The sequence below is a fragment of the Pleurodeles waltl genome, chromosome 2_1, assembly GCF_031143425.1.
Source record: "Pleurodeles waltl isolate 20211129_DDA chromosome 2_1, aPleWal1.hap1.20221129, whole genome shotgun sequence".
NCBI classification, from domain to species: Eukaryota; Metazoa; Chordata; class Amphibia; order Caudata; family Salamandridae; genus Pleurodeles; species Pleurodeles waltl.
Genome location: NC_090438.1, coordinates 391707699 through 391724049, shown reverse-complemented (window position 1 = coordinate 391724049; position 16351 = coordinate 391707699). Strand labels below are relative to the sequence as shown.

At 42.2% G+C, this 16351-nt stretch overlaps 1 protein-coding gene across 5 annotated transcripts in view; it reads right to left on the bottom strand.

Annotated features, from left to right (window-relative positions):
- The window catches only part of PCDH19 (protocadherin 19), a 211627-nt gene that overhangs the window by 83727 nt on the left and 111549 nt on the right, over positions 1-16351 (bottom strand). For 3 of the 5 annotated variants that reach the window (XM_069213065.1, XM_069213045.1, XM_069213083.1), the window contains one exon: positions 1665-1837. In XM_069213065.1, coding sequence (XP_069069166.1) covers positions 1665-1837 — 173 coding nt within the window. The remainder of the gene's footprint in view (positions 1-1664; positions 1838-16351) is intronic. The other 2 variants (XM_069213074.1, XM_069213055.1) reach the window with 1 other exon arrangement.

Here is a 16351-nt window from a genome sequence, read left to right as displayed (position 1 = left end):
CATATGTGATATGCAAAGGGATTTCATTGCTTATATGTTTGCAAGTTTGTGCACCAAGTCAAAAAATTTACATGAAACTGCTTAAAGGTGACAACTGTACTCTTACTAAACAATGCACTGCATGACGTGTTACATTATTCAGTATACGCAATGTGTATATTGTGAACTATAGAAAATAAAATATGAACACATCCCTTGATGCAAACACTCGTTGAAGCAATTCTCGATCATTTTGGTCTGATTGTTCTAGAACATTTAAAGAATATTGTATCTATTCAACGTCTGGAGCTTATGTTGTTAGAGAGTGGCAATGATAATGCAAAGATGTTTATAATCACCAGCGGCAATAGATATTTGACCATGGTTGGCATTGCATGAGGGCGTACACTCACTCACTTATACTGAGGGGCTTTTACTGTAGGCATGGAGATGTTGGTAAGGTGATCTACATACAGCTCAGTAACTCAAATATCTTCTCATTTAAACAAATTAATTTAACGGGTAGTGTAATAAGTAACTCCTGAAAACTCCTCTGTTCAGAATGTTAGAGCGCTTGCTGTATTCGCCTCTGTTACCCTTCCTGCTGAAACTTTATTCATCAATTGGCTCATTTATGGAATCACAATTTTCATCAACTGACTCATTTATGGAATCAAAACAAAGAGCACTAATGATGTTTACAGTGATTAAAATTAAAGAAATTCAAGACTGGTACAGATAATCAGAGAAAGTTTCTCCACCATTCCGAAATATTTCAACAGCAGGGTTTCCTGGCGCGCCAGCTTATCACTAGGCCTCTCCAAGCACCCGGAGGCTTCACTGATCTGAAGCTCAGAGAAGAATTCATACTTCTTAATTGAAAAAGACAGAGTTTGTATTGGATGTTTGCACCGCTAACAGATTAAAAACCTCATGTGTGCCCAAGTACTAATTAAATGTTGGAGTCAAAAGAACTTTTGTCTGTGATTCACTGGATTTTGAAAATGGCTTAATTTTGGTTTGATGCAAAAATAATTTTAAAATAAATTCACACCTGTGTGTAAAGCTCTTGGATTTTTGTTTTAATTTCAGGTCATACAATTTGTCTTGCTGGTTTTCTGAAGGGTATTTTACGAGGATGCATGTAAGTTTTAATCACCACAGGAGTGTTTTTGTGTGCACGATACTAAGATAATGACTCAAACCCCGTCCATCAGAGCGCTGCCAACTGTAAATGTAATATGAGAATGTAGCACCAGGGATAGAGTCCTGCATACTGCAATAAAAAAAGAATGGAATCATTTGAAATCGATCCTGCCTGTCGGTAAGCTTACGACACCATTTCTGACCAACAGCAATAGATGACATATGTTCTTGTGGGAGACCCACCAATTTTCAAGTTGCAGAGCCTAATCTCAGGTGTACCCTAACCCTTATGTAAAACCTTGGACATTCTCTGAGTCCTTCTACAAATAAAATGTGACAAGGTAAATAGCAAAATAAATTCCTAAAACCAGCAGTTTAATGTAGTTTACAGAGATTAATAAGCACCGTGCTCGGACCCAGCTACAGTTTAAAGCATGGTTAAAAAAGTATGGCTCGCATTAGAAGGTTCCCATTTACCATGATTTTTACAATAGGTGGTTTCTTTCAAAGATGAATTCTGGTGGAACTGTGTAGCATACCTTGTTCTGGCAGCTGAGATCCCATGGAGGTCACGCTGGTGTTCAGCACATCGTTTACTGCAGTGTCTGAGTACAGGCCCCGCTGGACGTCATGTTCACTGTCAGTCTGGTCACTCTCCTCATGACCACTGTCCTTCAGACTGTTCCCCTCCAAGTCCTTGAATGTGGAACTGCTGGGTTAAGGGAGAACAATGATTTACTGTTTTGTCAAATCCAATCAGATAAAGTCTTTCTTGGTCAGGGAAATTGTGTCTCATACCTACCGCAAGAAGAAAGCCTATTCTGAAAACAATCTGTTTAATAAATAGCCTGCATTTAATCACATCAAAAAACAAACACACTACAGGAATGCTACCAGCTCCACTTGCTTGTCTGAAATATAATATGTGGGCCCTGGAAAGCTTTTCTGCCACTGACTGAAGCATTTCTCATGATCCCCTCCCCACAAAGGGAGAATAATTCATCTTTCTGTTCAGCAATCCACTAATCCTTCAGGACAGCATACAAGAGCCAGATACCTAAATGAATTACTGCATGCCTCAATCATATTAGCATTCATCAGTAATGTCAATATTGAATGATGCTGTAAGGGCAGTGCCTTAATGTGAGGGGTTAAAAGAAAAATCATATTTGTAAAATGATATAGTTTCAAATGCAATCAGTGTGCAGTAGTGCTGGTTGTTGGTGCTTGTTATTAATGTTTGATATTATTTAAAAAGAGGGAAGAAAATAAATAGATGTTAGTGATGTAGCTCCCCAACAGAATAGTCTTAATTCAATTGGGTCATGTCGTGGAAGTACTCATTTGTATGGCAAATGTGCAGTAATTGTGTATACTAATTGCCATACGGTGATCTGCTCAGTAACCAAAAAACATTACCTTGTGTCAGAGTGACATAACAAACACCCTGTTTGAAATTTAATACAATTCAATATTTAATCACCCCATGCTACCTACGTATGAAGATGGGGCTACCTATTCTTTGCTGCATCCTCACCTGTTAATTGACCTCTTAGTGATTTGGTGCAGAGCTTGTCTGTAGTTGAAGCTTAGACAAAGGTGGTATGGGGATACTTGGAAATTATGTCTATCTAAATGCCCTAAGGGTAAATATGGGGTGGAATGAGTGGAGGTTTACCATCTGACGAGGATAAGCAGTGAGGGTAGGTCTTGAAACCTGCCTTACAGACATATGTGGAGTTCACATATGGTTGGGTTGCCATTGTGGGTTGTATTCCAGTGGAGTGAAAGTCTTCGGACCCTCAACCCAATCCTAAATAACCTTTGGAGGTGTAACTCCACTACTTGGTGTCTCAGTGGGCCTGATGTTGCACAAGACATAATATGGTGGATGTGTCCTGAGGGAGCTCTGCTGAGAGCTCTCTGATCCAGCAATATTCATATTGACCTGATAGCCTTCTTCCTGTAACAGAAGATGCACTGAGACTGGAAATGCCCTCTGAAGACTCTGAGGCAATGGAAATGCAGAACTGACAGCAGGACAGCAGAGTGACTCCAAGCTATGTTACCTTGGGACCGGCACTACAGAAGATAGTGGGAGCACTTATGAAGGGCTCCCAATGGGCAGGGCGGGACTGATGCTTGACCTGCTTGTCTTTGACCTGGAGCCCAGGGAGATCTCATTAACTCTGGATGTTCAATAAGCCTAAGCAGCAGCTCCTACCAACCAAAGGTTTGGGGTCCAGACCCAGGAAAAGAGAACTATTGTGAATGAGGGCTACAATGCCTACCATAGCCAGCAACAAGGTGTGAGCCCAGGGATTGGGATGATATCCGGACGGGACCGGATATGCAGGTCTCAAGGTGTTATGGAGCAGAGAGGCCCACGTGGTCTGAAGGTGAGGAACCACTAAGAAGGAATCTGGGTGTGTAACCTGGAGGTTCTGAACCTTTAAAGGATCAAAGACACTGTAGGACGGCATAGAGGAATTGTAAACCACCAAATAGTAATAAACTATGTCAGGGGCTCGGACTTGTGACAATATCCTCCCCTAAGCAGTGACAGCGGATGTTTTTAAGCAGGTTGTCTCCATTACCAGGAGAATTCAGTGGCACTCTATTGCTCAGGAGGCCTTTACTCTAGCAACACACAGCAGTGAAGCACAAGCAGCCCCAGATGCTCATGTAGCTCAGGACACGCCAATGACGTTACTGTATCATCAAGCCCTGCTGGCTGTTTTGCAACTCACAGACTGATAAATGGTTGGTGGAAGTTTCATGCATTGATTCTCTGCTCTGAGGGAAGCTGCTGAGCTGTCTCAGAAGTATTCATCCCCATTCTCTCCCAAATGCCTCCTGTGTGTCCCATAGGAATACCCCATGACAAGACATACAAGTTGGATCAATGCAGATTACCCCTGAAAGAATATTTCAAGCCATTTGTGATAACTGCATGACACTCGAGGCCCAGGTAGCAAAAGTGGGCATAGAGGTGGGACTACTGCATCAAGACATAAGGAAGACCGTGGATACAGTTAAGGGGGCTGGGACAAGAATATCCACTGCAGAAAACATTCTGCATACACTGTTCACAGAGATTATACAACTGCAAAATTTGACAAGTCATTTACAGTGCAGATCCCAAGAAATAACTTGTGATTTGTGGGGGAAACAGAGGCAGTAGAGGAGCAGAATCTGGAATGATGTCTGGATACATGGAGGTAGATACGGATACCAGTAGAGGCCTGCTTCATAATTTAGAGGTCACACAGAACCATAGCGCCAAGATGCTCTCCAGGCATTGCCCTCCATGACTGATTATCAACTGCTTTCATAACTAAGCAGGCCAGGATGCAATATTTCAACAAGCCTGTCTTGTAAGCATCTTCTCAGATAAAACAACACAAGTGCAACAACAGCAGAGATCCTTTTTGGTAGTGGAGCAGAAACTAAAAGCAATGTGGATGACCTAAATGCTCCTGGTTCCTGCGAAACTGAAGGTAATTCATGCCTATAAAATGCACTTTTTTAAAAAGCTGTAAGATATATGACTGGCTTGAAATGTGCAGTCCCCAAAGACCTGACTTGTCGGCCTCATGCACCAGAGGTGCATCACGAGGAGGGGATGATCCTAATCTCCATCAGGAGGGAAGGAGGCAGGGAGGCCCTGTAAAGGAAGCTGGAGGGATGAAGAAATGACTGAATAGTACAGACCGAGATGACAGTGGCAATGAATGGCCTGTTAAGCCAAGGCCCTCAACTCAGAACACTCTGTCCAACAATCTTAATTCTGAATTGCCAAGGATATCCTTTGTTACATTTACCTGATCTATTGTGCATGAGTTGACCTCATCCACATAGCTGAAGAATTTGTAACTTGCTGTCGCACGTTATATGTGGATAGACGTCTCTCATAGATTGAAACCAATAATCCTATAATGTATTACCTAGTACTCAGATGACTCTCAAAAGTAGACATGGTAGACAAACCAATATAAGCCGAAGAGGTTATGGAAGCAATTAACTCATTGCTTCCCAAAAAAACTCTGAGTGTGAATAGCTTTCCCTTCAAGTTCATTAAGAAATATGCATTACGCTTACTTCCCTTTCTCGTAACACTTTATGAGGAGGCCTTTATGGCAGGCCTCTGCCATTTGTCCTCTAATGTGCAACGACAAACCCCAATGAGCTGTGCCTAACATAGACCTATTTTCCGGATGATACAGAGGCAACAATTCTGGCTAAGGTCATGACCAACAGACTGGTTACAGTCATACTTATCTTAATACACTGGGAATAAAATATCTTCATGCCCTGCTGCAGCATACATCATTTCCTGAGGAAGGTAAATACTATCTTTGATACTGAAGTTGAAGTGAAAAGAGGGCCCCTATCTCGATGGATTTTTTGAAAAAAGACCTTTGATTCAGTGCATTGGCCCTTCATGTTCGTATTGTTGGGTTGGATGAACTCCAGATCGCTTTTCCAGAGATATTTTCAGGTTCTCTATAGTGACATTTGGGCTATGATTAGGATAAATGAAATCCTCTCTTTGGCTTTTGGTATATAAAGAGGAATGAAACAGGGATGTCCCCTCTCTTGTACTTGCAATAACTATTGAGCCATTGGAGGAGTGGATTTCCTTTGATGCTCAGCTAAGTGACTTTAAATTGGACACATCACAATTGGACAGAATCTCGTTATATGCAGATGACATCCTGATATACATACATATACAGGATCCAGTATCCTCCCTCCTCAGAGTGATGCAGATGCTGCGGGTTTATGGCTAAGTCTCTAGACTCACTTTAAATTTGGAAAGGACAGTATACATGCCAGTAACATCAGTCCACAGCATCATAATGGCAGCAAGCATATTGCAAATAGCAACTGACCATTTCGAATATTGGGGACTGCACATTGCTCTGACTCGGATAAAAGCATGGTAGCTTAATGTAGAGCCCCTGCTCGCCCGACTTAGATAGGACGTGGCACAGAGCCCTCTGCCCCCTCAATGTTACCAGAGAGGCGGCAATGTTTAAAATGATGCTGCTTCCCTGTTTTGTCTATGTGTTGCAAACATTCCCATACACAATTCCAGAGACATGTTTCCGATCACTACAATCAGCAATTCATGTGGACATGCAATCATGCTTGTATTGCATTCCGGAAATATGTTGCTTCAACATATGAAGGCAGACTAGGACTGGCAGATTTCAGGTTATATTACCTTGCCAGTCAATTAATACATGTGACTGATATTTGTTAATGTGTCGGGACGATCCATGCACCAGTTCTGCAAATGGAAAGATTGAAGAATTTGACGCACTAAGCATACTCTACTGTGCAGGCTAGGCTCCCACAGGCAAATAAATATAATACAAGTAGAAACAGGCACCTTATCAAACACATGCCAGAAAAAAAAGACTCTAGCAATTAAGCAAGCTATGTATGAGCGGCTTAAACACGACTTTGGTAATTCTAATTATACTGTCGCCAGCTGTGAAAATCTCTGCAGCTAAACTATCTGGCACCAATGAAGTGCGGCCTGAATAGGCAGCCACGGAAAACGAAAGTTTAAGCTGAAGTTGTCACACTGGAAATACCTAATGCAGTCTATAGTCTGTATAACATATTCTGTGTAATTTGCTCTCTTGTGTTAAAATGTACCACTATGTGAAAATAAGTTGATCTTGCCTTCTTCGTGTCTATTCTACGTGTTTATATATATATTCCAAAACTGTCCAGAATTTACCAAACATTGTCCTGTTGGAGAAATGTAAATTAGTTTAAAGCAATGACAAAATAACTAAATAATCAACAAGGTTATACTTCGAACAATGAAAAAACACACAGGCAGAGCTTTGTGTCCAACTTGCTTTACTTGGCGTTTAAGAAAGGGAGATCCTGTTACAAGTCTGGTTTTTATTAAGGGTGCAGGGAACAAGAAGAGTGTGTCGATGAAGAAGAGTCAGAACATGTTGGGAGGCAGACGTGAAAGGCTGGAGAGGCCAATGATCACGGAAATCTTCATGGCACGCCACCAGGATTTACTAACAGGCTTGTGTGCAATAGGGAATGGCGAATGTAATAACTTTCAGAACACAAGAACTGCATGTGACCGGAAATGGCTGGTGTTGACATGTGGGCAGTGGCAATTAGACAACCGCAACTCGTGTCTCTGAAAATGAGCTCGGATGAAAAGGTGGATCACTGTGTACAAGATGTTAAATTTGAGACATCGATCTTCCAATGCATTCTTATTGGGTATAGAACTTATTTGATGTTAGCCTGGAAAGCAGGCACAGGTAATAGGAACTGATCAGCTTTGCAAGAATGCAGAGTTAATTTCTGTTCCCTTCAAAGAGGTCCCGAGTTCGCAGGTTCTTTTTCAAAATCTGGGAGTGAAATTCTAAAATTAGGTGTACAGTGGATGGTAATGAAACAATTTTCCTCAGACTCAGAGTCTGTGGAGTCAGCACAAGCAAGATGACAGGCGGTTGAGGGTACAGGGTCAGGTATACATGCCCCGGGGCAAGGCTGTGCTGAGGCAGGACGTATTATAACGTGACTTCGGGCACATTCCAAAAATGAACATGCAACCCGCAAGCTCAGTTTCTGCTAGTTAGTGACCACCCAGCTGCTCAAATTGGCACAAAGGTCAGTGGTGTGTGTCACAAACATGTAGCGAGATCTTTTTCTCAAATTATCAGCTTTGCTAAAGCTGGAAGGAGATATCTGTTTAGGCAAGGTTAAAGCATGTCAGGGGGATATCGGCTCAGTTTGACGTTATTTCTGAATATCTTGAATAAGAGAGCTCCTTAATAGAGCACCCATAATATGCACTCATAGCTGCAGACTAGAAACTCAAACTGGATGTGTTGTAATTGTCAAGCATGACCATGAGTGTGTTCACAATACTGGTAGCTTTGCTCTTGAATGTAGGTCTTGATGATTAGGACACTTTTAGTATTGTTCACAATGGGAAAGGAGCGTTGCCCCTTTAGCTAAGCCAGAATCTGAAACATGAAACAATAGTTTTAATGTGCAGGGAGTGATGGGCTGGGCCCTGGGAGGGGGGAAAGAGGAGTGGACTACACTTAACTGCGCATGTGTGTGTGGCCGGCCATCCTAGGATAGCCAAATACACATGCACACTTAGGTTTCTCCAACCCGGATGTGTTACACCGTCGGGTTCGAGAAACTGCACAGACTCCCATGCAGTGTTTGAGTGGCAGACCAGCCACTCAGACTAATCCTGGGGCTGCTCTCATGCTAGGATTATCATGACGCAGCCCCAGGATTGAATGGGGAGGCTGTGGGGGTGTCCCAGGGACTGCAGGGACACCAGCACCTGTACATAGTGCCCGTATCCCCAGTACCTGGAGGCCATCACCTGTGGATACTGCACAGAGGTCAGAACGACAGGCCATTGTCTATGTGAAGCATGCCTGCCCACAGCACTCACAGGGTATGTACTGCAAGCACATTAGGAAATACATGGTTGTGAGTTAGACTCTATTTGAACAACCTCTCCGTTCAGTCCTAGCAGGCCTTGCTCTGTGACCATCTACAGCATGCCTTGAGTCATCGGTGAGAATGCCTTCTTGGCTATTCATAGAGAACCCCTCACCAAATGATTTGCCATGAAGGCAGAGGGTGAGGATGGGTGGCTCCTTTAAAAGTAACACATAACATCCGAGGTGACAGTGTCCGACTTTGCACAAATGAAGTGCACTAACGTTTGGTAGTGGACAACCCTCACATAGAAAAAACATGTAAGCTTTCCCCTGAATTCTGCGCCCTTCTAAGCAGGTGTAATTCACATGGGCAATGTCCTGTAATTGACTTACACCTGGCAAGGACAGCGTCCCTTGTTTGCATGAACAATGCCTCCATGTAAATCAGAAGAGTCCCTTATTTGAATACACCATCAGAGGATCTCGGCCAAAACAGTCACTATGACAGAAAGGGTCAGGTGACAGTTTTAGTTTTTCAAACAGCTTGGCAAATGCAGATTGTGGCATAATTCAGCACTTTTATAATTTCGCACCATTTTCTGCACCCCGTGCCGTTTCTGTCATACAGTTAACTGGTCTTCGAGGATGATTTAAAAAAACAACGAATTGGCTTTGTAATTACTGCAATGGAATGTAAGTCATACAGAGGTAACATTCGGCCTGCTTTTTTATAGATTTCCATTGGAGAAAGTTATGAGAGGACCTGAACGTCCCCTAGCATGTTCCCAGTTTGCTCTAGAGGACACCAGCAAAGACATGTATTGTGCAGAGATGCTCGGGTGCAAGTGAAATGTGTTCTGGCGACTCTCGTTGATGCTACAGACATCTGCAGATTTGCTACAGTGCAAATAAATCATTTTGAATACAACATAACATATTTACTCGATTCTTTCTCAATGCAGTAATGGATAGTTACTGTACATTTTAGCTGCTTACATACTCCTAATTCCTACAACTCTTAATGTATATAGCTAATTGTGCTAATGAAGAAGCCATCGACTTCAGAGAAAGAATATAATGATCTATCTGAGTAATAAAAGACCTGTCACACTTTTCTTGATATTTTTTGTGTTCAAAGTATTTTATTCGTTTTAGTAAAACAACATACAATGAGATATCATTGCGATACAAATACTGGGTATTCGGAACAATAACGACGAACAGATGATATACCAGTTTCATTAAAATATTGTAAGCCAGCATACACTCAAGGCTTCGCTATTACTGAAAAATGGTCCTGTACTCATGTATGCAAGAACAATAATATTCAAATGATAGCTGTGGAACCATCGTGGAGTCAGGCCCACTCTTAAGTTCAGCCCCTAAAGGGTGTCAACCTTCGCTCAAAGGAGTGCGCACATAGGTGGTAAAACCTGTACATAGATGGCAGTAGAGAGTGTAGTGTGGAGTTATGTATATCCTAGTGATGTATCGCCTTGATGTCAGGGCGAACAAACAGGAGAGAACTGGGGATGTGAGAAGGTGGGGGATATAGGGACGAGTGAGTGAGATATCCAGAGTCCGGGCATGACTTATTGCTAAGAAGCAGGAGTCTGGCAAAGGATATGTTGTCCAACCTGCTATTATTAATTCCAATGTATTTATCTAGGGTTCACCTTACTCGGTTAAAAATTGTGGGGGAAGACTGCAGCTTGGACTGAAGGGTATGTGCACCACTAAGGTATGAAACCAATGCCCGTAGTTTTCTTGATATAAAATATAAGTATGCTTATTGCTTGAATACACATTCCAAGGAAGTACAGATGTACTGCTTTTACCTCCAAATGTATGTACCTTGACAATATGTATCATCAAGGTACATGGATATGCACTAAGGTAGAGAAAATATATAATACTTACCTTTGGATATTTTGTCCTTCGGTATTTTGTTCTCAATATTAGTGCCCCACTTTATTCTTGATTCAATATTTAGGATCCACACCAGCTAGGTTATTTTTTTAAATGTTGCTTAGGAAAATGAATTTGGATTTTACAGCCACAGCATACAGTACTATAGTTAGTGATATAAGAAGCATAATCGGAATACACAGGTTATGAGTGTGAGTTACAAGGTATTTTCCCTCTGCTGCAAGAGGAGTCTCTTACTCTGCGTTAGATGACAAGATCTTGGACTGTCGTTTGATACTAATTGTCACAGATAGGCACTGGAAAAAGTAGTCATCAGATTTTAGAATACTGTCCTCCAGCAACAGCTAAATTACATTTCTGCTGCTGCCAGGGGGAACACTTCTCTCCCCTTGAGCATTTGCTCTAATGAAATATAGGGGGCTCATTTAGTATGAGAAGAGAAATCTATTTGACATAAAGAGGGACCTGCATTTAGGTAGCAAGGCAGTGCCAGAAAAAGTAGGCCTGGGGGATTCTGTGCCTCTAAAATTAGATACTTGTGAGTGAACATTGGCACTTATTCTATGTACATTCCTAAAACTTGTAAAGATAGTGTTTCTAGACTATATTCATAAAGTAGTTCACAGTGAACAACATTCTGACAATGAAATAGGTTTGTTCATTGATCCACAAAACAGCCTTTTAGGTTAACCATGTATAGTGAATACTAAACATGTGGAATTGCAGATGGGTAAATGTGAATAACAGGCATGTTATTCACAGAGAATTTCTGAGTGACATCAAATAGACAACAAGAACGAAGCCCCACTATTACTTTTTCACCCACCTGTCATTTTAGGTGGCGTATGTCTCCCCCGAAATCATCTGCCTTATATAAGCAGGGGCATAGAATTAATGGGGGTGCTATACAAAGCACACATTAAAAAAGGTTAAAACAAAACACACAAAAAAACAGCTTCCTGCTGCCCACTTTCGCCACCCTCTGCATATCTTCGCACTCCATTACATTTTTTTAAAAATGATACCTGGCCTGTTGCCAGCTCTGCTCAACAATGCCCTTTGAATTGAGAAAAAGTGCCAGATCTACTGCCATTCACCCTCATCTCCCTCTGGGCAATCCCACCCCACCCAGATGAAAGGCACTCGGGATCGGACTGGGACAAAAAGTAGGATCGGCCACCAAAATAAAAGTGTTCCTCATTAGTAAAGCATATAGCTAAAGGGGTAATACCAGCGAAATCAAGAGTAAAAAGCTCCCTAGCCTAGCTTTAATGGCCTAGCCTAGTTTACTTTTTGTCGGGAAAACAGGCCCAGATGCAATTTGAAAAGTGCTAAATTGGTGAGCTGTATTGTGTAAACAAAACAAGTTCCTTCTATGATCCACTCAAGTGCCAATTGCATACTATGTTTGAATTTACTCAGGGGATACATTAAAAGCCAGAAATCTGTCAGATTCCTTTCATTCTACGCAACATTTAACAATCAGTTGCCGAGCACTGGGACCCTGGTGACTGGGCATATAAAACATTGTGACACAATAAGGCGGCATTTATAGAGAATGTCTTTCATAGTTTAAGATCCCACTAACCAGTTTTTAAAAACGATGCTGGCTTCTGGTTTGAATGCCGTCTCCTCTGGACATGCCAATCTCGTAATTGAGCCTGTTGCTTGTACTTTTTAGTGTACTTCATTGCTATGCATAATAAGACAGGAAACGAAGGTTATTCCAGATACTTGGAGTGAATGTGTTTATGAAAGAACACTTGTTTTTACACATGAAACTGACTAAGGGTGCGGTTTGCTGTAATGTGCTGAATTCAGCCGTGGGAATCATTTGGCAAAGATTGCATCCCACGCATAGAAAAATATCCAAACGCCTGAAGTCCTCTGGAATATTGCACCGCTGAGACAAGCAAAATCCAAAACAACAATAATCATCTTGGCATCCTTAGGCAATCTGTGTGCGGAGCTCTGCCTTGTTTGCAGTACGTGGGAATGGGTTCAATGTTTAAAGCAAGCAAAGCAATGAAACCCAAAACAAAAACCTACTGGCCGTGCCCAAGATCACCATCCACGTGTTCCTACCCAACACATATGCCACTCGACAGCACGTCGAGCCACAGCACGGTGACCATTATGCCACCTTGGTGACCCCACGTGTTGTTCTGTCAGTGCACAGTAAATTGGCCTAGAGGAACTTGGGGGTTCCATACATGTAACATCTCAGAATGTAGCTGACACTGTAGCCACCCTCATTAAACGATGGGGTCATAGGAGCACAAAAAGATCACATAGTGACACTGTATCCAGATGATACTCAACGAGGCTCAAACATTTTTGGGAGGCTTGTGTTTCCTTTCAGAGTAGTTGTAGTATTGCAGTTCTTGTTGCACTGCTCCGATTGAGGAAGGATTAAGGCTCAAATATATGCGATTGGTTCATGTCAATAGATGTACAGAAAATCTAACCACTGTTCCAATTAATTCAACCATTTTAACGCATCACTTTTTAATGCAAAGATAAGCCAGGAGGAAAATCTATGCTAGTTCTTAAAGACTGATTGTATATGGCTGACATCATTTGGCAAGCTGTCTAATACACTAGTAATTATGGGCTGCCTATTATGGTTACTTTGAGTTTCGTACCACCTTTTATCATGTATTTTAAACTTATATTTCTACATTTTCATAAATGGCTTCATCATGCTTTTTCATTCATATGCTGACTATGCCAAACCGGAGCTCACAGTTTAGGCTCTAACAGATCACATCTATGCTCCTCAATCAAATAACATTCTTTGGATCTAAACTGGTTAAATGTACTTACAAAACATGACGAAAGGGCAAGGCACCCACCTTTACCTATAGTAACAAATACTCCATGTTGATTGCTCAAGCATGCGTTTAAATGCAGCCATGTTACAGTCACACAACGCTAGCATCCCATTAAATCATAATGCATTTCTCTGATTGTGTTCATAGGTGCAAAAAGCAGTTGAGTTTTCTACAAGTCTGCAGTGCATTTAGTTGGAGGACTCTTTAGTGCCTTTATGAGCCTCTAATATGCTCATTAGACGGTCCCCTATTGTCAAAATGTAGCCTCAGACACTCGAGCAACAGCCTTTTGCTAACTTGGTCGGCTCTCTGCAATCACTTTACCTATTTTGTATAACAAAATAATTGTAACTTGTATAGTGCACAATACTTCAGGCTACATTACTGAAGTGAAATTTCAAGACACTGCACTGTGCATAACAAATTACCATATTTCTGGATTTACTGATCTCTGAAGTAAAGAAGCCTGAGCACGGCTTGTCAGAATTGAAACATGTTACCTGTAGATCAAAGCAGCGGTCATTGGTGAGCACTAACCCACTGAACCAGCTTGCAAGTTAACGTAGGTGTCATTTTTCCAGTTAACTCACTGATCTATCTCTCCGTCAGGCAATCTTTCAGGATTTAAAAGAGTAAAGTTGTGTTTTTAGAATTCCTAATGCTTTGTAATATGTCAAAAATGTTTGCTAAAGGTTCAATCAATCAATTATAGCATTTGTAAAGCGCACTACTCACCTGTGAGGGTCTCAAGGTGCTGAGGGAGAGGGTGCTGCTACTGCTCGAACAGCCATGTCTTGAGGTGTCTGCTAAAGGTTAGCAGGTTCTGTGTCTGTCGCAGGTGGATAGGAAGAGTGTTCCACGTCTTGCGGCGAAGTGAGAGAATGATCTGCCACTGGCGGTCGTTTTGTGGATGTGTGGAACGGTGGTGAGGCAAGGTCAGCGGAGCGAAGCAGTCAGGTCCGGGTGTAGAAGAGCCATCTGTTGAGGTACTCTGATCTGGTGTTGTGCAGTGATTTGTGAGCGTGGATGAGGAGCTTGAATGTGATTCTCTTGTTGACGGGGAGCCAGGGCAGGTCTCTCAGGTGGGCTGTGATGTGGCTGTGCTGAGGGATGTACAGGATGAGGTCTATGGAGGCGTTCTGTATGAGTTGCAGTCTTTTCCGGAGCTTGGCCGAGGTTCCTGCGTAGAGGGCTTGCCGTAGTCCAGTATGCTGCGTACGAGGGCTGGGTGACTGTCCTTCTGGTTCCATTGGGGATCCATTTGTAGATCTTCTGAAGCATGCAGAGGGTGTTGAAGCTGGAGGAAGAGACGACGTTGACTTGCTGGGTCATTGATAGAGATGAGTCCAGGATGAACCCCAGGTTGCGTGTGTCGTCAGTAGGTGCCAGTGCAGTTCCCAGTGTGGCACCAGGAGTCATCCCAGGCAGAGGGGGTGGAGCCGAGGATGAGGACCTCAGTTTTGTCAGAATTCAGTTTCATGCAGCTGTTCTTCATCCATTCAGCAATGGCCTTCATTCCTTCATGGAGGTTGGTTTTGATGGTGGCCGGGTCCTTGGTGAAGGAGAGGATCAGCTTGGTGTCATTGGCATATGAGAAGATGTTGAGGTTGTGTGATCAGATGATGTTTGCGAGCGGAGCCATGTAAACATTAAAGAGGGTCGGGCTGAGAGACGACCCCTGGGGTACGCTATCTGCAAGGCATTGTGTCACGTTTTTATTTTATGTGACCTTTCTACCTGTGTTTTGTATTTCATGCTGCTGCTTTTTCAATAACGTCCTTGTGCATATTGCCACTGACATCACCCTCAGGAGGCTCTCAATATTTCCGCTGTAAATCTAAAGGGAAATACAATAAATGTGTTTATTTCTAAGCAGGTAAAACTTGCTTAAAATGTGATTTAAATTTTCTTGTAATAAAGGGAAAGAAATGAATAACTTAAATCATTTTTGGCAATGAAAAACCTTTCAACAAAAAAGAAACAAGGAATCTACGTTGAATAGTAACAGCTTTATGGCTATTCATCAAACAGAAAATGTTGAATAAACAAAAAAGAATACTTTAAAGTGGTACTTCCCCCAGCTTGTTCTGACTAATATATGAATTGTGCAAACATAGTGCAGACCGGGATCATGTGTCTGACCAGCATGGAGTCAGTGCCTACACTGTAGAGTGCACAGCAGGGAAACACAGATCCATGTATCAAACTACTGTTCAGGGACTGCGCCGCATTTAAGATGACACATTTTAAGCATTCAGCGTTTTAGTGCAAAATTCCCCTGCCAAGTTACCCATCCTATATCCCCCTGCTTTGTCCCCTCTAGGACTGAAGTAAGGCTCATACCTGGGGGGACAGGAAAACCTTCAGCAGTTAAGTCACTTCTGAGGCATGACATAGGCCACTTTAAATACATCAAAACTGCCTGGTTCCTCATTTTTAGGTTTAGTATAGCAGCGCACAAGCGCTGCTTTTCTAAGTGTTGGTATCTATGTGGGCTTTTAACCACACACACCTCACGCCCATCACTTTCACTTATTCGTGGGTTTACCTTTCAAAAATCCGTTGATGACATTGGTAAATGCTTTTTGTTTGTCCCGACCTGGGGAGGTTTTGTCACCATCTTGGGGACCGACCCTGTAACATGGATAATTGCATGCTTGACAATATATTTGACTATGAGCAAATTTCTTTTTGTGTCTCCCCTTTGCACTCATGCTCATGGCAGCCTTGGCGCTTTGATTTGACTTGCTTATGTCAACTGTTTTACTTTACATTTTCAATTTATCTGGCAAGAAAAGTCCATTTAGGAATTTACAGTGCTAATACCTCTTACTCAAGCAAATGCGGAACCCACTGCATTGCAAATGCTTGTTTTGGATGATGCTGTGCATCGAAGATGCAGCACAATGAGCAGGGGCCACATTGGACCCTTGATCATTAGGAGGTGAGCTGGCTAACAACGGCAGAATTCCACTCTCGATGTCCACCTCTTCTTGAAGATTT